The 23249-nt window shown below is 37.9% G+C and overlaps 1 protein-coding gene across 1 annotated transcript; it reads right to left on the reverse strand.

Annotated features, from left to right (window-relative positions):
• Positions 1-804: 804 nt before the first annotated feature.
• Positions 805-23223, reverse strand: SCP2 (sterol carrier protein 2). The gene is made up of 16 exons (XM_075155745.1): positions 23069-23223; positions 20910-20964; positions 20275-20346; positions 18234-18365; positions 17212-17276; positions 16008-16134; positions 15090-15153; positions 14754-14840; positions 13991-14141; positions 12922-13069; positions 10822-10929; positions 8277-8430; positions 5231-5324; positions 4481-4610; positions 2955-3034; positions 805-1715 (listed from the first exon to the last, which is right to left on the reverse strand). Exons 1-16 carry the CDS (start codon positions 23108-23110, stop codon positions 1620-1622), a joined length of 1605 nt encoding a protein of 534 aa, XP_075011846.1. The 5' UTR covers positions 23111-23223; the 3' UTR covers positions 805-1619.
• Positions 23224-23249: the final 26 nt, after the last annotated feature.

The raw sequence follows: 23249 nt of genomic DNA on the forward strand, positions 1-23249 counted from the left end.
CTCCATGTGACACAGTTAAATTGAATGTCCTCTTTTTTAAGCTGTGAAGCCTGAAGGTAATAGAGCAAGACTGTAAATACCAGGAGTGCTTCAAAGCTGTTCCCTGTTTCTTCCAGTTAAAAAAAAAAACAACAACCCAAACAAAAAACCACAACAACAAAAAAGCAACTAAGCAGTATAAAACAAAACTGCAATATACAAAATAAAAAGGAATGAATTTAATTCCACATGACGTGTAGGTAAGCTACAGAAATTCTTGACCCATGCTAAAAAGCCATCAAGAATTCAAAAAGGGACCAAACAAATTCATGAAAGACTATCCACCAAGATAGACTTTAGGTATAGACCTAAAACCACTGGCAGCTAGGAAAGTATTCTGGGTAAACAGATGTTTGGGCCACCTTAATATTCCTTCCACGGTATCAACGGTCAGAAAATACAGTGCACTAGATCAATTTTTGTTCTGATTCAGTACAGCTATTCTTACTGCTCAGCAATCTGCTAACCACGCACACCAGATAAGGAGAATGATTGGCTTGTATTAGCTAATTTTTATTATGATTTTAGTTAAACCAGGGAAGTGAAAGTTTATGCATAAGTTCCTCAGTCGTGGCCCACATATGTGAGGATGTGAGGTGTATATACTGGACTGAGATGTAGTTTACGGAGTATCTACTGACAATGCCCGAGGAGCAAAAAATGAATGACTGCAGGAGCCCTTCATGACAATCTGTATAAAACAGTCAATTCAGAGCATTAACATGAAATCCATGTTTACAAATCCGAAGAAGCAACACACAGAAGAACAGGAAAAGTATATTTAATTTTCTATTAAACTTCCAACCAGAATACATTTTCCCAAAACAGAAGTTAAAGCTTTTATATTACTGATAAGAATTTCATAATGATCAACACCAGATTTTCTCAGGAGAAAACAGGTAAAATGTTGGTCATACTCCCTCTCTGCTCTCCTGGCAAACCTAATCTTTTTTCAAGGTGAAGTATTATCAAATCCTGTGAATTTCAAAGCAACGTTTCTAGATCCTACTTACTTCTGGATGTTTTGTTTATTTTTTAATTCCAAAGTAGTAATAAGAAAAGTATTTTATAGCAAATTCCTAAAGCCTATTCTAAAAAAAAAAATGTTGTTAGAGATCCCCTTTATAAGACCATTTTAATTTAAGCAGCAGCAAATTTGTTAGAATGGAAGTCTGAAAGCATTTTTATGACCTGCTATTACACCTTTTAAAAAAATGCAACTAATTTAATTGATATGTCAAATATTTATAACCCTCCTCACTCTCTTCCCAACTAACCTGAACAGTAAGCAGCCTCATTCAACTCTAAGTTTTATAAAATTTTTCATATTGATTAAAACAAAAATTGTAACAAATACCCACCATACACCATTTGCAAGAGTTAGTGCCTCAAGCTTAGCCTAAAAATCTTTGCCACAGTCAAACCGATGGAATTTATTAAGAAAATTAAGGTCTCTAACCACAGAATTTAGGTGAGAGAGGTCCAATCAAACCCAGCCTGCGCCATATTATTGGTAACGTCTAGTTTCATTCTACTTTTTTGTCAAGAATATCAAGTACTGACTGTTTATTCTAATGAGCTCAAAGTTTAGCTTTGCCTGGCTGAAGCTGTAGATTCTGGAGTTTCATTGCCATGCCCATGTTCCCAGAAATCTTCAATTTGCCTTGAAAGAATGCCTAAAAAGAAAGAAAGATGATATAAAATGCAATACAACATATTAGCCCAAATGCACCCCTCTCAAAAGTTATGGACTATTATGTATGTGCAGGTTCTGGCCTGCAGTTTTATATTTCCAACAGTTCTAGCAGATATCTCACATTCATCAACAAATGTGTTTTCTGACACTAGAAGGTAGAATAGTAAACTGAGGAAGTTGTATGCTTATTATATTTGTGATACCTAAAGAGAATAAATTTGATATTGCATGTTTCTTGCATTATCATAACGATGGATCTGTATCAAAGCAGGGCAGAATACTCAATGTTTTGGTAACGCCAGTTCGTAGAATAAAAGTTCACTATTTCAATTGAAGATGATAAAGCAATAGTGTACAGTAGATGCCACAACTGATTTCTTACTCAAATCCCCCCCCGCCATTACTGATTTTGTTACTGATTAATTTAGTTTTACAAATCTAGTTTGTGAAGCAGACATGCTAAAGATTTGGGTTTTTCCTCCGGACCTTGTAAAAAGATGAACTGCATGCACTAAAATATTCGACTTGTAGATGTAAAATTGTAATTGCTTTTGAATTTCCTACATGTACATTACAACATTTCTATAATGTATTTTACCTTCAAACTTCTCTTAGACACACTTTAGTTTGTGAAAACTCTTATTTACCCTGTGATTACCAGACCAAAAATCTAAAAGAATGTTACCCAGAGCATTTCAAATTTAGAAGTACGGAACAGCAACTTAAAATTAACTTAAAAGTCTGGTTTACTTGTACACTATGGCTGCTTTTGACACACTGAGGAATAAAAAAACTCAAATAATCATAGGCATTTAGTGGATGCTCACCTCAATTTCCATTTTTCAGCATCAACATTACTCCTTACACCAATGCCAGCTATGAGTGTAAAGCCCTCCAAACAGAGGGCCAACATTCCTCCTTAAGTCACACTGCAAACACTAGTTTCCCCGTCTTCTCTGCAAACCAAGCACTATTATATCCCTTCTGGATTACCTACAGGATGTCTGAGATAATATGTACCTGTTCAGAAGAGTAGATACTGTCTTTCCTGATTAATCTTACTTGGCCAATTTGTTCAGAGAAAGTCAAGAACTGTCATTTTTCAGAACAGCCATGGCAGTTTTGGAGGAGGGGATTTATTTACATTATTTCCACTTAAACATGCTCAAAACAAACGAACAAGTCAGTCCTCTTACCATCTCATCTTTGCCATACTTACTGTCTGAGGATTCATTTTGCCAGTCATGAGAGCTAACAGATCAGTGTCAGCCATTGTAATTGTACAATCCGCCTTCTTATCTGCAAGATAAGAGTTGACTATGAAGATTCAGACTGACAGATGAAACAGTAATAGAAGCTGCAACTCCATGAAGAATCTGTTGATACTACAGGTTAGCAAAATGGTACCTGAAGTACATACAAATAAGGGCCATTATAAAAATATCACCAAGAGATCATCCAATAGCCAACAGGCATCTGTGCCACCTTGTAGCACAGACCACCCCAACACTGAAGAAAGATGGACCTTTCTGAAAGGTGCTAAGCAAATTCATTCCTTGAAAAGAAAAAATAATCTGCTTGTAATCAGATAGAATGTTAAATGCCATTGAGACGACTGACAACCGTCTTAAGTTTTATAAAGCTTAAATTTGCTAGTATTAAGATCAACTCAGAATAAATGTGTTTTCCCCTGTGACACTCTCTGAAGATACTCATCACTGAAATTTCAGGCATTTCCTGCCTTCTCCTTCAATGGGAACAACATGTGCATTCTAAAAGCACTCATTTGAATTAATTCAAATCTAGAAGTTTTTAGAAACTTCTTACCAAAAATAAGCTGAAAAGTTATTTTAATAAGCTCTGATAGAAATATAATGTATATACCAAAGGGGTGAAAACTGCACACATCTTTTCCTAGAGTCATCTTATTATTAAACTTAACTTTTTGAAAAAATGTTGTTCATACAACAGAAAACAGTACTTTTCTTTTTGTAATAACTTGGGATCAATGAATTTCAAATCAACCCCCTGTCATGTTTTTAATTAAAAGTTTTATGATGCAGGTTCATAGATATATGAGATTCTGAGAATAGACTTGTCTTTGGCTTTTTATTTACATTACTAGGATGCCTGACTTCAGATACACGACAAGACATTTTCATGGCAAGGGTACAAATCCTTTGCTTCCAATGCTTTTATGGGGTTGCCCACCACCACCCAGTCTGTGTTTTATTTATGTCTGCCCTTTTTAAAAATGGAACTTGAAGGTTATGTCAGCTGGTACAGTATTGAAATCAGTCAAGTTTTATTGCTTAACTAGCTGCAGACGAGAAGTAACTTGACAAGATAGACCAGCTTACCACCTACCCAAGAAAGTGTCTCCCAAGAAAACAACAGCTACAAATTGTATTTCTGGGCCAAATTTTAAGAGGTAAGAACAACAAAACCCCTGAAGTTTGAATTTTTTTTTTTTAAATTCTGATTCCTGTAAAAGTCATATGACAGATCTGTCTGGAGCCTCTAAGAAAACACACAATTATCTAGACAGAACTCAGAGTAGAAGATGTTTAATTCTTGGTCTGAAAAATCATGGATTAAAAGTGTCAGTAATAAGAAAAGTTTAAAATTAAGGTAGGTCTACACCACTGTTGCTCAAGGTCACTATAGCTTAAACAGAATACGAATTTATATTCTTTTCATTCGTTTTATGTGTTTTCTGCAATAATATAATAAAGTAGCACTGACCTGAATTAACTGCTACAGAGCCTTTACCATTTTTCACATCCACTATCCAAGTTGCTTCTTTCCCATCAGGACCATCTTTTATTTTGAAGGCAAAGACTCCACCAATTTTCTTGACAAATTGTTCTCCTTCCTGTAATGAACATGTAATGTGTAAATTATTCATTTACTTCAAAATAATTTTAAAATAGTTTGAATTAAACAGAAAGTAATTTAAAAACCTTTACCCTTTCTACTAACATAGAAATATCTACTTCCCTCTATTAGGATTTGTTTAAACAACCATTAAAAAAAAAAACAAAAACCACAACAACAAAACCACCCCAAACACAAACTATGACTATCTATATTAAAATCTATCAATTAAAAAAAATGACCACTGTCCTAACAGTCTTCTCTTGCTGCAAGTCTGACAAAATGTGATTTCTTCTTCCAATCACACTTACAAAGCAAGCAACAAACACCAACACAAACTTAAAGTTTATTGTGTTAGTTAGCAAGCTCCTCACATACAATCTAAACCTGCCTTTACTGAAATACCCTTATGGAGGTAGGAACTGTCTGAAAAAAAAAGGATTTAAAATCATGTCACAGGATAGAAAGATTTCTGACACAGTGAAATTCAAAGCTGTAACATTTGTTTCAATGAGCAGTACTGAGGAAGTGACTGATGCTACTATACTCCCATCAGATTTCACACATGTTCTGTCATAAATTAAAATCTTGTTGTAGGTAAAAGAAGTAGTCAAATACCTCTTGGAGCTTCTTTTCAATCTCTTTGAAGACCAAATGTGACTTAAATCCATCAACAGCTGCACTGAGAGGCACAGCCGCAATACGGCCGGTGCTGAAATTAAAAACCCATTCATTTACATATCGTTAATCACATTTTCAACATCTTCAGATTATCATGAATAGGCCTAACACTAGCAAGAACAGCCATACTGAAACACTTTAGCAGTATAAAGCAACTATATGATATCAAAGTGAAGCTGGCTCTCTGATGGGCTTGACAGCTTGAATTACAGTCACTTCAAGTATTCAGATGTTTTTGCATGTATGGACAGGATACTAATTTTATAATCAAAGTAAATCATTAATCTTGTTAAGGCAAATCAGCAAACACTACTGCCACACCTTGTGTGAAGAGACAGCAGCACATGCACCATCTCAGAGAACTACCTTCTTTTTTTTTTTTTTTTTTTTTGGCAAAACAAATCCCTTTTTCCCTCCCAATTCATGGGGGTCTCTTAACAGTCACAAGAGGCACTAAGCACTATTCCTGATTCTCTGGAGCAGTCATCCTGCATGGCCTGACAGTAGCATGAAACCTAATGCTTCATTTCTGCAGAGGCACCCAGAGCCGAAGTAAGTACAGAGATGTCCAAAGAAATGGCAATTCAAGCAGCAGGAAAAACAAGTTTACAATTATTACCATCTCTTGGCAGCAGAGTTCAAAATTATGGTCAGGTTTGATATTGTTAAAGTGACAGAATCACTTAAGAAATGTTGCTAGAACTACCCCATAGATATATGCTAGGGTAGCAATAGCAGGGACTCTCTCATCTGAAGAAGACACATCGATTTTGCTAATAAACCAAGGCTGTACTAACAGGATGTAAAACTGTAAAGTGTCAAAAAAAAGCAAAACTGCCTCAAAGACTAATCCAAAATGGATCAAGTCCTGCTGTCATTTACCTTGATGTACATTCTTGGCAGCTATTATTAAAGCCACTAATTACAGGCTATATCTGAATCCAATGATTAAGTCTATGTGCATTGCTATAGAAAAAATGGTATAAAGTATCTTCATAAACATGAAATGCCACCACGTTTCCCTTAATTACACAACACACAACATCATTCAATTACATAAGGGGTGTCTGAACCGATTAGCCGCACTGTTTCGTTCTAAAGTCTGATATACATTGGTGCAACTCCTTGTGTCAGGCATCTTCCGCACACAAAGCCTTTCGGAGAACTAAGGGTTTTTAAGCTTCTCTAATGTAAGATGAAACTAGTATTGCTAAGATTACTCTGTTTTGAGTTGTATCTAAGAAAGAATTTTAAAAATTCTCAATACCAAAGAAGGTGAAGTGAGCTGTAGTAAGTTAGACTTAATTTCTTCAGGAGAAATATTATCTATACATGCAAAGCTTTTCCTGACAGGAAGGCACTACTTCCAGCAGTACCTCAAGGTTAACAGTATACACAGAGCAACAGATTCCATTCCATGAAATTACAATATTTTTAAAGACAAAGCTTAAAGGAATGGAAAATAGTATATTCCCTGTAACAGTCTTTTCCCCTCTGATTTAAAACTGTGTACCAACACCCATTGCCAAGTTTTGTGAGCATGTTTGAAGAGAATGAAAAGACATGATTTTTCCTGTATCAGGATTACCTATTTTCTCATATGGTCTAACCTCTTACAGATTACAGAAGTGATAATCCTATCACTTCTGACACTGTACTATAAAAAGTTACTGCTGCAGCCCTTCAAAGTTCAATTGCTTCTCTCATTACCTCTTCCACAGATTATATTGTCACCTCCCAGGAATTGTACAGGTCTAGCTAAAACAAACATTAGATATATGAGTTGGGAGGGTAATACTTCTTTCTGGAAGTCCAGTACATGATTAATTTTACTGTTCGCAGGTTTTTAGAGCAAATATAAAGTATTGGCATCAAGCTTTAAAACCAAAACCATAACACCCACAGAGAGTAGCTCAATCTTTCTAAGCAAAGTTGAAAGTGAAAACGTAAAGGGAACTGTGTAGTAAAAAGGTCTCTCCTGAAATTCTGGTATATTTACAAATTTTCAGTATTTTCTCTCAGTTCCTGTCCATCCTAGCATAGAACTATAGCAGATTGCAAGACAGCTTCATTGCAGTGTTCTCTCGCTCTGAAGTATACTACAATTGCAAGTGCAAATTCTTTAGCCAGGACTGGATGAGTAACATGCCTGAATTTTAATAAGTACTTAGAATACCACATGTAACACATACAGCTGAAAGCAATTCTTCATGAAACCAAACTAGCAACAATTTCAGCAGTGAAAACCGTGGGTATCTTTATTCCCACGGATGTCTTGCTTTTGTTGGCAAGTCCCTAGTTTCAATTAATTCATTTTAACGTGGCCTGTTTTGTTCTTGCAAGGTTTGTTTTGTTTTGTTTTGTTGGCTTTTTTTCCTCCAAATGTTAGACTTTTCCTAGAAATCATGCCAGCCATTTTTATGGGCCAGTCTGTGCTCTTCAATAACTTATAGCTCAGACTGCATGTTGTTTATCGGGAATAAGACACTGTGTAAGTTATAATCTCCGTATACACCTGCAGTGCTGTAGGTACACAACAGGTCCAACTGCTGAGCAAATTTTAGTTTACAGTGCAATTTCTTCCTTGCACACAGGCAAACAATAATACTAAAAAAAAACAAATTTTGAAACACAAAGATACGGGAGCACAGTCAACACAAAGCGAGCTTAGTTTACACCACTACTGAACCACAGCGAACGTCTCCAATGACAGTATAACCAAGACCTGTACACGAATGCTGAACGTGCATTTTCATTCCGCAGTGCATTTTCTTGCTCTATAGAGACACAGCCTGAAAGGTGACTATTTTGTAAGGTCCGTCAGCACACACAGTGCCGTTTTCTCCTCAGGAAGTCGGCTACACGCAGAGGGCAGACCCTCAGCTGCCCCACCACTTCTTCTCCCAGGGCATTACGCCGTGGACTCGGACCGCCTCGTCTCGAGTAGGCGCTGTGGGCAGCCACAGCCCCGCGGGGCTCTCACCTGGCGGCTCCGGGGAAGCCCATGCCGTAGAGGGTCACCACCACGGCCCCGCCGAGGCCCAGGTTGTGCTGCAGCGCGACCTTTGCCCCGGGAACCTGCCTCCTCCCGGCCAGACCGCGCAGCTGCCAGCAGAGTTCGGCGCACTGCGCCAGACCTGAAAAATCGAGCACAGAGCGCGTGGGCACCGGTGCCTCGGCAGCGGGGCGCGGGGCCTGCGGGAACCGCCGCGCGTGCCTCCACTGACCGCATCCCCCGCACCCTGCCCTCCTGCAACATGGGAGGAGATAACAGGAGGGGATTTAAAAACAAACGAGCAAGCTTTGCTCTCCCCGCCAGCTGTAAAGATGGCCGGTTTAGCGCCGCTCCAGCTGAGACGCTTTGGGAAGCTGCAGGAAAACTGGTCGTTACAGAGGCGACGCACGCTCCTGAGTACGCGCAAGTTTGAAACTCAGAGTTACCCATTTTTCACATTTCTACAAGACCGCGTAGAGAGAAGCTAGATAAAGCTATTGCCGAAGAGGTCACATGCCTGGACGGGCAGCGTGAGCTAGCTTAAAAACCCCCAATTCTCCAAAGGCCCCTTCTCAAACAGACAACTCGGCATCGACTTTTGGATCTCCAAGACACAAATACATGACAACATTTTAAAGTAGTTTTATGTGCTGTGGCATCTTGATAGCAATGCTGTAACAGCTACTAACGACACCTCAGAAGCATTAGTAGAGCTCACCTCACCATCTTGGCACCTACCTCAAAGTGGAAATCGGAATTCAACATTAGTTTGCTGCATCAAACAAACATAAAAATGCAACCAAAGATCTTCTGGAAAACTGTTTTTTTTTCTTTGCAATACAAATGCCTACTATTAAAAATGCCCGGAATAAGTACGTATTATACTACGAGATAAGAAAAAGCCCTAGAATACACAACTGAATTAAAATGATTAAAATTAGTGCTGGGCGTAGCTAGTTAAATGAAATAAGGAATATACTACAGGCATATTCCGTAAACTTCCTTCCCTAATAAGATCTTAAGTGAATACATGCAATAGGATTTGAGAAAGTTAATTCTTGACAGCTCAGATACCTAGAAATATATTTTCTTGGGAGGCCCAAAATGAAGGTGAACCCCTTTTCATTATAGCCCTGATTTTCAAACTACATTTACCCTCTGTCTCCCCCTAATATTCTATCAGCTATTTCTGCAATTATGATCCAGTTCCACCGCATGCACATTTCTTCTTCCCTCCACCATCCACAGACCTCCATCCCTTCCTCTCCCTTCCCCTAGACAACTGTGTGGGCCTTGGGCAAGGCAGAGGAGGAATCTGCATTTTATGCACCGAATTTTACGCGTTGCCAAGTGAAACATTACAAAGACAATGAGTAAGAAGTTTTCTAATTCCAGACATAGACGAGAATTAACAGATTTCATTTACGCTCTCAGCCTCAAGGAGAGAATGTGTGCCGTGGTACATTCTGCCCTGGAATGGTTTGGAAACTTAAGACGACTGATATGACCTCTGATTAGCACATAGGTAGCCTCAAGACTGTTTTATAGTGAAATTAAGCTGACAGTCTGTAGACATGTCATTTTCTGCATTTTAATGACTCTTCCCCGCCATCCCTTGGCAATAGAGAGGCATGAATACCAGTAATTGCCTCTACATTTATCACTGTGTAACTGACAAAAATTTAACACATACCTAGAAATGTAATACTCTCATCCTGTTACAGATACCCACAGTCTCATTTACCCGGAATGTTTTTCTTCAAAGTTTCCTAATACTTTCCCCCCCCTACACTAACTGCAGATTATCTAGCTGTTACAGCTGTTTAGATTAAGGTTTGTTGTTTTACAACGTTTCTTCTTCTCCAGTTTTCTGACAACTTCTCATTTCCAAATAAGGAAGGTGAATTATCTTCACAAATCCAAACACATTTTATCCAAGAGCCATCTCGTTTGGAAGCAAGCGCAGCAGTTTAAAGAAAACAAAAAACAAAACAAAAAAGAGGAAAACCTATGTTGCTGGGAAACGGTGACTAACTGAGCTCCTGTTGTAAACATTAGATAAATATTTTGACATCCAAGGCTTAACAGAAATAGCTTTTATTACAGCTAACAAGGTACAGGCTATTCAGACGCAGTAAAAATCTCCAAAATCTGAATTCTAAAGGATGACAACATATGAAAATGGTTATTCAAACTACATTCATCAGAAGTTGTACTACCAAGCAATTATTTAGAGAAAAAAGTTAAGCTGTCTCGTAGGTTGCTTTAACAACAGAAAAAGTAGCACCATAAAATTAAATAAGTGCTAAGGATCAAATTCACACTCCAACTCTTTTGGTTTGAGCAATCCTCCATGGTCAACCTGCCCTAATGCTTGCATTAGCTGGAAATGAGAATCAACTCCAGAGCTTCCTTCTAGTCTTAGGAAGCCCTCGTGTTTCATACAGACAAATACAAGTGGGAAGCACCTGCCTCTCAAGAGCTGTATCTCCTATCTAACTGCCATGACTAAATGAAATGGTTTTTTGCATACCTGTAGCACCAAGTGGATGTCCCTTTGAAATCAAGCCACCACTAGGATTAATAACCCATTTTCCTCCGTAAGTGTTGTCTCCTCTGTCGATCAGGTCACATGCTCTTCCTATAAAACAGTATTTAGAAAAGAAAAATGTTCCTTTTTTGGTTTTAAATGATTTTTTGATTCTACTGTCACTTACCAAAGACGCTGCATGTCAGTCAAAACCCAGGAAATACTACACCACAGATTTTACAAAGAGCAGATTGAAATTAGCCAAACTACATTCATGAGACTTGCTTATACTACTGGAGAAAGTATAACATGGAAAAGAAGGAAAAGGGCTAGTGTTTAATACAAAAGCTTTTTTTAAATTTGCTGTTTTGTCGATATACAGCATTATGATATAATCGATATAATGAAGCTGTTCATTATTTTATTAATGAAATCGCAGTGATAATTATGGTTTTTGTAAAAGAGGGGTTAGTCGTAATTTGTGACTCCCAGGACATGGGGGTCCTGGTGAACACCAAGTTGAACATGAGCCCTTGCCACAAAGAAGGCTAACGGTACCCTGGGCTGCATTAAGACATTAAGATAGTAAATAAAACCACTCATAAGACTAATGCTTAGAATTGCTTAGCTCTCCAGATTATTAGTTCCCATGCCTTCAGCAGACAGTTCTCCCCTTTAACCAGTCCCTTACTCCTCTATTCCTGTACCAGATTCTTCAGCCTACGTTATTAACGTCGAAGTTTAAAAAAGATCTGCCACATTTCCTGTATTTATAACTTACTTCTGCAATTAAATGAGAATAGCAGGTTAGTCTTGCACACCTAAATCCACAATGTGGTTTATGCCATTTCACTAATCTCTGTCTAATTAGTCTACCGTTCCAAGATAAGTTTCAAATACTATTAAGGTCAGACTGACTGAGAGGTGATGAGAATTGCACTATTAAATTACCATACACAAGACTTATTGGTCAAACAGACAAGTACCATCAGGATTCTTCTATATCTTCGATTAAAGGAATGAAGCTAAAAAGCTTAATGTACCTATTTAAATAATGTCAAACATTTACCATTTTTACTGCAGATACCATAAAAACACAGCAAAGAAGAGAGTAAAAAGGAAGCATTCAAAGGCAAATATTTGAAGACCTACAAACACATAAAAAGTCTTCCTGAAGATCTATGAACTTCTCTGTTTCAGTGAGAAAGCTTAGACTTAACACAGTACACCATCTAGTGATAGAGTATGATATTTTCTCAAAATTAGTTAAAAACAAATTAGAGAAAGATTACATCAGATGAATATTTATGCAAAGCAAGAATACATTTAGAGTTTAAATATATCAAATACTGAAGTAGCAGTTCAATACATTATTTATTTGAAATCAAACAAAAACCTCTTCAGTAGAAAATTTTAATGGTTTGACTTACATACATAGAACTAAACTCCACTGCCATTTAACCTGTTGTAAATCTACTCACTTCAATGAAATTAAACTAATCTGGACAGATTGTGCATTGTCATACAGTTGACTTTAGAGGCATGTTCACAACTTGCCAACAACTCTGTATTTTCAAAGGCAAAGATGTTTCAAGTTTTTAAAAAAAGTCCTATCAAAGATAAGTAACTTGGTAAGGCCCTCTATAGGTAATTCTTGTCCGATTTTTATCTTCTTAAAAGGAAATACAAAGACGGAGGGAAATCTTGGGGTAGGTAAGTATATAGCCCTGAAAAAGGGGCATAATACTGAGAAAGATCACAAGAGTCCTTAATTTCCTTGCTCTGCATACAGTTAGCCATCCCTGCACAAGCTAGCTGTATGATTTCTCGTAGTTGTCCAAAGACTTTAATTTGCCTTGTATATTTCTTCAGAAATCACAGTAACATGCTCATTTGTTAAACTAATTCTAGAGTTCGCAGGTCTTCCTTATGTTACTACAGTGGTAACTCGCTTTTCCCTCTTATGAGGTTGGCTAATAAGACCTTCAAATATAGAAGATCTGTCCAGTAGACAACTCAAAGTTCTAATTATATGAACAGATAAGAAGATATTTTTAATGCTTTGCATTTTAATAAAACAATGATCTCCATTGACGCTATTACCTTCTGGACAGAGTCCCAGAGCTTCGTAGGTAATGAACTCATTAACTGAGAAACAGTCATGAAGTTCAATCACATCAACATCTGTAGGTTTTAGACCTGCTTTTTCAAAACATTTTTCTGCAGCTTTTTTAGTCATATCATAGCCAACCTGCAACAAGAAGAAATTGTATGTTAAATATCATTAAAGAAACATAGCTAGCAATTTCATTTCTACACTTAATTTTAAACGTGCTTCTATATATCCTGTGAGTGAAAGTAACCTGTAAGAGGTGGCATTCTAATTTATTTTAATGCATTACATATCACAGCATTTAATATTCATACAGTATGAATTGTATAGAAAGAAATAATACATTCTAGGTCTCACTGTTGGCATGTGGAAACTTTTCTGGGGAATATCCTCTGTTTTCTCAACCTTGCTCACAAGCCAAATTGCTCCTTTGCATGACTCAGATCAACAGCCTTGAAACAAATCCTCAAACTGTCTTGCTACCTTTTTCTATCAGCCATCTGACTAGAATTGTATTTGAAACCCAAACAGAACATGACTAGAATAGAAACTATTGGGTATTCTAATGGTTTGATTTATATCCAATTATTTTAGTCAATTTGCAGTGGGATACAAATTTTGCAGTTCAGGTCTTTCCCTTCATTCTACTTAAGCAAGTAATTTTACTTAAGCAAGTAATCATGACTATACCCAACAGGTTATTTCAGCTTCAGTGTTACACAGACATAAGTAAAATTGTTTTAAGTTTCATTACTCTTATAACAGAAAAACTAAAGAAATGTGTTTCTTACTGTTCAAATTGTTTAAAAAGTAGCCTTTAAATAATTTGTTATAAACTAGGTTTTTGATAGCCTGTTTATAAATTTCTTACTGTTATTCCACAACCATACTCTTTGCTTACTCCACCTGCCCAAATGAAATTACTTTTACATTCACCACAAAGTATAATTTGTTTACTTATTGACATGGAAATGTCTACAGTATCATTAGGACTTGCAGGTATTAAAAAAAAAACACCAACCCTGAGGAGTATCAGGGAATACAGAATTGTAAACCTACCATCTTCATACAACTGTTTTCTTCAAATGTGCTTGGATAATCAGTAGCCATCACCTGGGCTAGAATTTCCACAGCTTTTAACTGCAACTTATGCCTTTTCACGAACTCCTCACTAGCCAAAATTGCAGCTGCAGCACCATTTGATGTTGGACTGATTGAAAGAAAAATAATGATGTTATCATTCTAAATTAGTAATGTCAATCTTTCATAGAATTATCTTTTAATATAAACCAAAAAAACCCCAAAAACAACAAATGAAAAAACATTTTCTTTGGCTGATGCCACTGAAATTATAAATGCCAGTGTTTGCTGGACACTTTCAGGAATATTTGGAACAGACCTTTGAAAAGCATGACATCAAAATAGAAACGTATCGTTAAGGTTTTTCAATTTAGAAAAAAATCAAAGCTTCTACTTGGCCATAAACATTGTTAACAACAAGCCTTTCAGGAGTGTATAGGAAAGGCTGAAGAGAAGAATTAACACTTAATAGCAACAGATGCACATTGGTAAAAGATACAGAATGACGCAAGAGCCCCAAAGTACAAAATGTATTTCAGCTTACTGTATTATACTGTGAATAAGTATCTGGATAGTGTTTGAATCTCAAGACAGAGATTCCACGCTTGTTTTATTTATAAGAAGTTTTACTTAAAATAATCTGTAAATTTTAATTTACACACAGACTTTTATTTAAATGGATGTCCTACCATATTTATCTTAACATCAAGATTTATTTCACAATGCTAAGTCCTCTCCTTACCAACACTGTAAGACAGTCAAGAAATCAAAAATTTTGCGAGAATGCAGAACTTCATCTAATGTGTACTCCTGTTGGAACTGGGAATACCTAAGAAAAACATACAGATGCCATCTTAGTTTTAGCACAGCCCTTAGCAGTAGACATACTAATATCCCATTATTAGGCAGGCAGTTTTACAAAGTATAAAGCACTGGATATAGAATTTATGCTGGGTATAATTTGCATTCCATAATAAAGAATATACTCTGCAAAGTATTTCTAAAAATAATACTCAGTTTTGCATGAATTTTTTAACAGCAGCGTATGTTCAATATAGAGGTAGAGTACATTACTCACGGGTTGTTAGTTGAATGGCTATGATTCTTCCACGCAATTTTTGCAAAGTATTCTGGATTTGTCCCTGGAAGGGGAAAGCAAGCTGTGTTGAAATACTTTGTTTACCCAAACAGTGCTAACATAGTATTTTAAATATTGTGTCATAAGAATTTGACCAAGAGACTCATTGTTACCAAAACTTTCTTTAGAACACAACTTAGGTCTAAAAATTAGATAAAGACGACTAAAACTGGTTGAGGTTTTGCTAACAGGACATCCTATTTGCATATTTAACACTAACATAAAAATAAAGACAGTAAGTGCATTTTATTTGAGATATTACTAAATTGCTGAAACTTGAACACTCATTTTCGTATCAGTACAAAACAGCTGCAGTGAAATATTGGAGTCTAAAATTTTTCTATATGCTAGTCTAGAACCATAAAAGATGCCCAACAGGCCGGCGTGCTATCTTGGAGGCAATTCCCTTGCCTGGTGAGAGGGTAAGAAACAGCAGTGGCAGCAGCCTAGTACTATACATTGAATCAAATACCTGAAAGCTTTTGTCAAACAATTCAGTCCCAAGTCTATCAACCCATCCTAAGACACAAGGAATAAATGCAGGAAATTATACAACCTTATCGCCCAGACCTTACAGAAGCACAAACCGTACCATTAGCATGATTACCAGACACTCTGTATTACAGCCTTAATTTTGTCTCCTGTGGTTTTGTTTGCCTACACATCACCAACTGTTCTGTAGATAACTCTTTATCCAAATGTATTCCTGTATGTGTTAGCTATAGATGTTGCAGTTGTAGTACTTAGGTAAAAGAAAAGACACTGAATGCTAATATTTTTTAAAAATGAAATCCTAATACATATTTTTTAAAATCACTTCATTAAAAGAGGACAATGAAAAAATGTATTTTAACATACCATATTTCTCCATATGTTCTTTGCCAGCATTTGCAAACATCTGAGGTGCTACTGGAGCACTTGCTAAGCCATATTTATTTATCATAATTTCCAAATGTTTGTCCATTGGATTAGTTCTGTCTGAAAACTAAAAAGAAGAGAAAGAGTTATAAAGCAAGTCATAATTTACTTTTCTTTACAACATCGCCACAAAAATGCCACGGATTTCAAGCAAAATAGAGGTTTTTCTGATATTTTAACAATTGCACTCGACAGTATGTTGGACTTCAGTGGCATGTTTTGACGCATTCATAATTTCCCAACTATAAGAAAGAGTAAATAAACAGAAAATGCTTAACATTATAATCACCGCACTGATTCATGGCAAAGACCACCCCTATGCAATTTCTATCAGAGGCACTATTTTCAGCAGAGGACTTCAGGTATTTTCCACCTCAGCTTAAAATCCTATAGTTAATATAGTTCCAAGCTATAAAATTAATACCGTATTAGTATTTTCAGTGAAGCTTAGATAAAATATCGTAAAGCATATAAGATATGCTTTAAAGATAACTAAAAAGATAACTCTTACTCATTTCAATCAGTTGTTAAATTTAACATTTCTCACCCAAACTTCTGCATATGTTATCAAATTTGGCAGTTCTGTAGTTAAACGACATATGGGCTCTAATATTGCTTGCCATAAGGCAAAATACAAACAAAAACCCCACACTTCTCCAGTAAAAACACAGAAGAGACAAGAAAGAAAGGTTTACAGAAGCCCTTAGTTTTTGGGAAAGTGCGTTAACTGGTCAACTGCGTAAGCATCAAGCCAAAAGCCAGAAGACCCAGACTCTTTCTTTGATTTGCTGTGTCATTTTGAGAAAGACACTTCAATTGCTCAATGCTTCAGTATTCTTTCCAGTATTTTCATTATTCCCTATTAACCCTGCCTTTAACTTATTCTTGGCAAAATACTAAAAGCATGACATACTACATAAAATTAATTCTAAAACATTCCATACGAAATTTGTACATCATAGCTGCAATCAGAATCATAAAACTCATTAAAAGTTTCCGTTGATCAAAAGAATGGTTTATTTTGTAATCATCTACAGCAACATCTTAAAGCATTTATGGTATTTATGAGAATATGTCTCAGAGAATGAGGAGGTATATTTCATCTACGAATACATGAAACATATAAAATGTTTCAGACACTTACACCTGAAGCAAGGGATCCTTTTGCCATCCTCTCAAAGCCAAGTGCCAGAACACAATCTGCCAAACCTTAAAATAAAATTTGTGACTATTTAAAACACTATGTAATTATAAATGACAGTATGTATTAACAACTATTCAATTACAAGAAATATACATAAACACCTACCAGCTGCTCTTCCTCCTTTCTTCATTTTTGAGAGAGTGTCAAATTGGGGTGGGAATGGTATTGATGCAAACATATTGATACTGAGGAATGAGAGATCACTACAGGGTTTGGGTTTATTTTTAAACTGTTTGACAGCAATTATCTTAGACGACCAAGCACTAGACTGATCATACAGAATGTTACTATAGTTTTCATTACAGAAACATCAGCATTTAAGTGCAAGAAAGTATCAAAGTCCATAAAGGAACTGCAGAAGCAAAAGGAAACGCTCATCTGTCAGTTCAAAGCATAGTCTGCCACAAAGCATTGCTCTCTTCCCCTCTCTTCCAAAAATGCGTTAGTCAAACACTTGTGTTAACGTAAAGTTAAAAAAAAAAAAAAAAAGGCAAAACAAAAAAGCTAAGCTTTTTAGCAGATTCTTCTCTCCTTTTCATCCTGCGGAGTCTAGTGCCTTGCAGTACTATAATGCAACTTGTTCTGCACTACTCCAAACAATTCTTCCAGAAAAAACTTAACTGCCTTACTACTAACCAGGTTCATACAGCTTATGACACAGGAAAGGACATTTATATCCATATACGCTACCTTACTGCATCACAGACGTAGTCTCTTAGGTGCACACATAATGCTCTAGTTCATAGCGATAGTCTTTCTCTTTTAAGTGCTTGGTCTTATATTTGTATATACAACTGACCAACCTTTTCAGCTGAGTGAGGCAGAAAACACAATTTTGCCTATAAGGATAGGACATTTACAACTCAGAGTACTCACACATTCACTAGTTCCATTCTTCATTCAAGTTATATTTATAGACATAGCGAATATGTATTAGCCAGCCCCAGAGCAAAACAACTCACCTCCTTCTACTAGTTGTCTGGCCATGAACAAAGCAGTTGATCCAGTAGCACAGTTGTTGTTAACATTAACGATAGGAATGCCAGTTAAGCCCAAACCATGATAGATAGCTCGTTGTCCACAGGTTGAGTCACCTTTATACAGAGACACAACATTAAAATAAGGTACATACTCAAACTTCACTAGCAAAAAGAAATCCCACCATGTATGTGCAATGCTACCACTTAAACTGTAAACTTGAACTTCTGAGCTGTCATCTTGAGTATGTCTTTCAAGTATCCACAGTACAAGAACCTTAGAAACAAGATGAAAATCATCAGATTTTAAAAACAGAAGTTTGTCCTGCTTCTGTGATAACAGGCCGTGAATCAACGGAAGGTAACTGGACTGGAAGCAACATCTTAGAGGTGTGGCTACAGGTATCACAGCTGACTGACCGTACTTCAGTTGCCATAATACAGTCACTAATAGAGAAACAGGAAGAAAATAAATGGAAAACTCTCTTTGGAATGGAAACAGATTTCCCCGTAATAGAAATCTGATTTTGACTACTTTGAGAAATACATCAGGCATCTGTGAATTGGAGCAACAGGAAAAGGTTCAAACCAGTCATTTAACACCATCTCCTCTCAGTACAATAAGCAGTGACTGCAAGTTAAAAGCTTCTGCTAAGAGTGTCTACTAGAAGTCTGTTTGAAGGTTGTGCCGGTTTTGTCTGGAATAGAGTTAATTTTCTTCGTAGTAGCTAGTATGGGGCGATGGTTTGGATTTGTGCTGGAAACAGTGTTGATAAAACAGGAATGTTTTAGTTCCTGCTAAGCAGTGCTTACACAGAGTCAAGGTCTTTTCTGCTTCTCACCCCACCCCACCAGTGAGTTGGCTGGGGGACACAGGGAGCTCGGAGAGGACACAGCTGGGACAGCTGACCCCAACTGACCAAAGGGATACTCCACACCATATGACGTCATGCTCAGCATATAAAGCTGGGGGAAGAAGGAAGGAAGGGGGGACGTTCAGAATTATGGCATTTGTCTTCCCAAGTAATTGTTACGCGTGATGGAGCCCTGCTTTCCTGGAGATGGCTGAACACCTGCCTGCCGATGGGAAGTAGTGAACGAATTCCTTGTTTTGGTTTGCTTGCATGTGCGGCTTTTGCTTTACCTATTAAACTGTCTTTATCTCAACACTTTTTTTCTCACTTTTACCCTTCCAATTCTCTCCCCCATCCCACCAGGGGGGAGTGAGTGAGCAGCTGTGTGGTGCTTCACCGCTGGCTGGGGTTAAACTACGACAAGGGTCCTGCTGGCAATGAAGGCAGGGCAGCACTGTGTTGGTATGTGAACAACTCAGTTTTGCCTACATAAGCTGTGAAGCATTATTCTGGAGCCATACTAATGCACGTACTCTCAATAATATTACGCAGTACATTAAACCATGGTTATATGTCTGTAGGATTAAAATACTTATGAACCTCTCACAGAGTAGATCTCATCTATCACTTGGAGTTGAGTCCAAGCAGATATCTCTTACGTGCTCTTGGGCTGAAAGTGCAAGGACACAGTATATGTTTGATCCCCAAAATAGCCCTAGCAAGTGTCTTCAACTCAAGAGCAATGGATAAAAAAGCATATCCATTCTAGTGTACACACAACATCACACAAAAAATAAAAGGATTTTCAAGTCTATTGCCGTAAACATTATAATACATAAGTTTTGCACCACTTGAATAAATATACCACCTGATCTTGCTCAAAGAGTTACTTGTATAAAACACATTTGCAAGACACAATTTTATGGAAGTCTTTCCATACCCGTGACTAGAACTGTAAACTCCACAAATAAACAGACATAGATCTGTGATCACTAAAAATAATAATTTTTAAAAAGTTTGAGACAGTTCTACAAACTGACACGATTAAATATTATAACCTGAAATCGATGGGAACCCCCATACTTTATCCACACAGATGTGGATAAACTTTATCCACACAGATGTCTGCAAATGTCACAGATGTCACATCCCAATCACATGGCATTACTTACCGTAAACATAACCCACACATGCCTGCTTCACTGCTGAATAAGGAATCCCAGCATCAGCTAAAGCCTTCTGTCCTAAAAAAAGTTTAAAAGTTGAAAAAAGTTTATAAGTTGAAGGAAAAAAAAAGTAGTTCTTACAACCATAACAAGCAAACCTAGAGTAGTATGTATGATTCATGCATTCACAAACAAGAAGAGCGAGCTGTAAAAATCCCTTATTATATGATGCGAATGGTTAATATAGTCCTGCATCTTAATTCTCATGAGGACAATTTTGCAGTGTTTTGAGTTCTGAATAAGCTCCTTTATTAGAAAATTTCATGCAATCAATTCTGTGTTCATGCACAAAGAAAGTACCCAATGAAAGTATGTTTGAATAATATAGGTAGGTATGAAATTATTGAAGCGTCAATTTTAAGCTATCCTTTTGACTTCAGCACTGGAAGGCAGTGAGTTGAACAGGTCCATTATGGATTTTGTTAAAGTGTTCTTTTTTTATCAGTTTTAGATTTGCTTTTTGTATGTATCTATTTACCGAACAGTAGCTGTTCCTTCATATGTATAATAAAAAGATTAACTGTAAGACTTAAAATAAGGGTTAGCAATCAAACTAAATGCTTTCTTTATCATTAAATTACCTGCCTCCTTAGCCATGTCAGGATAATCAACGCTCTTCTCATTAGGCTTTGCGAACTGGCAAGAAAAAAAGAAAAAGAAAAAAAAAAATCACAGTGAGATTTAATATATCTTTTGCTCAAGTTGGTATATTTAAAAGCTTTATATTTAACTCAGAAACAGGTTTGTGAACTATCAGTTTTAAATAATGCAAACAATTTAATTTAATTGACCCAACAGTGCATGCACAAAATTTGCACAATTCCCAAGTGCTACCGCCAGACCCTGTGATGGCTAAAAATAGTGCAATTTTAGGAAAGCTGAGGACCATTTCTGCTTAGTCTTAAAGAAGATCCATGACTTGTATGGAGATGGACAATAACCCTGTCCAAAGCCTGTGGGTGGGACAGAGAATAACTGTCATCTTCACTGATTTATTATAATACATGACATAATCTTCACTAAGGCTTTGAGGCTTTGATAAATACTTCCCTCCCACTTTATTTTATTTCATTATACTCCTGTTTGTAACAAAAAAATGCTTGTTCTTTCTATGGAGCTTAATTCTAAATAAGCCTCCCTTTCCCAAGCCTTATTCCACTTTGTAACAAATCATATCGTACCTTAGCCCTCACCATTGGAGCAGAGCTGGTATTTCTATTTTCTATTTTCTTTGTAGTATGAGTCCACCAACAAATACGTTTTCTGCATTTTTACATTAACAGAAAGTGTCACTGCTAAAAGAAAGCCTCTTACTAACTACTTATAGTTCTACAAATTATTTGACTTTCACTGTTAGTATATATAAGTTAATTCGCTACCTCCTTATGCTTACCTCCCCAACTCCAGCCTTTCGCAACACTTAGCTGTAATTTCTCTAGTGCCTTCTTTCCTTAATTTAGACAGAGAACCTTCATACTGAAGGTCATAAGAAAAATCAGTCAGTGAATTGATCATTGTAAAAGTCTGTAAGAGCAATTGACGTTACCTGGGCTAACAAAGAGGGAAAAAGAGTATTGACAATTTCTCAAATCACACTAAACTGGTAACTGAAATGATCCACTTCTGAAAGTGAAAGGCATGGTCTGTGGAACTGACAGGAAACACGGACTGTTGTTTTGAGAAGGTATCCCAATTTTTAGCAGACATTACATGTTTAAGATTAAAAAAAGGGGGAAGTATACAACCCTAAAAGACTTCATAATAAAATGCTTAAGACGCAATATGGTGTCTGACAAGTTTTAGTTGTCTCTTTCAGGCTATTGTTCTTTCCTTGAGCACATCACAAATGAGTTTAAGGTGAGGTCCAATAACTTCCAAAACTACATTCTGTGATCCAGTCCAATAAACACAATTAACAGAATGAAGTCTTTTACTTTTTATTTCCTCCCCTACCACATCACATGCTGGAGAAATACCCATGCAGCAGCAAAAATGTTATTTTAAAAGTGGGGTTTTTTTCTGACTGCTCTGGCAAATGTCAAAGTTGTCTTAAGTTTCACGCACCAAAATAAAAAAGGTTCCTTTAGCTTTTGCTCCTCTTTGAAAGTGTGCCATGCTGTGTGAACTCTGTGTTGGCAACCGAATGACCAGCTACAGAAACGCATCGGGAGAGTATCTGTAGGGCACCTGCTCTGCTGTCTCCAGTTCTCCCTGGGCCCATCAGCTCCCCGGCCCTTCAGAGCGAGGGGGCGAGCCCTTGACCAGAGCCTGCAGTTACGGGGTGACACGCTCGGGCCGCTCTCAGTCTGTTAGGATCCGTCCTCCCCGACATACCAACCAAAGGTGAACTTTCAGCTGAGGGCGGCGGAGCCGCTATCACCCGGGCCTGACGCGCAGGCCCAGGCTGGGAGCGCACGGCTCTCCTGTCTGCCAATGCGCTCCTCAGACAGCACCCGTATTTTGTGAGGGGCCTTCTCCCCACCTGGGGAGGAAGCGCACGGCTCCCACAAGGCCGCCGTCCCCCGGCGCCCCCCGAGCCGCCGGCGGGGCGCCAACAGGGTCTCCCAAAGGGGAGACGCCTCAGAAGCGCCGCCGCGACAAGACCCGCTCGGGCCGACCCCCCCCCCACGGGGGCCGAGTTTCCCTCTGCCTTCCCGCACGGCCTCAGCGCGCAGGCGGTGCCGGCGAGGGCACAGGTCGGCGGCGCGGAGCTGGGCCGGCGGGGCGGACAGCCCCGTACCTTGGTCATACCAACGCCCACCACGAACACCCGGCGCTGCATGATGGCGGCCGGCGCCTGCGCACCCCCTCCTCGGGCTTCCCTCCGGCCGTGGCGCCGCCGAGACCCCTCGCGCGGGCAGCGGCGCGCGACAGCCGAGCGAGGGGCGGGGCGGACGGCCGGGGGGTGGGGGACGGCCACC

The sequence above is a fragment of the Calonectris borealis genome, chromosome 8 (genome assembly GCF_964195595.1).
Source record: "Calonectris borealis chromosome 8, bCalBor7.hap1.2, whole genome shotgun sequence".
Lineage (NCBI taxonomy): Eukaryota > Metazoa > Chordata > Aves > Procellariiformes > Procellariidae > Calonectris > Calonectris borealis.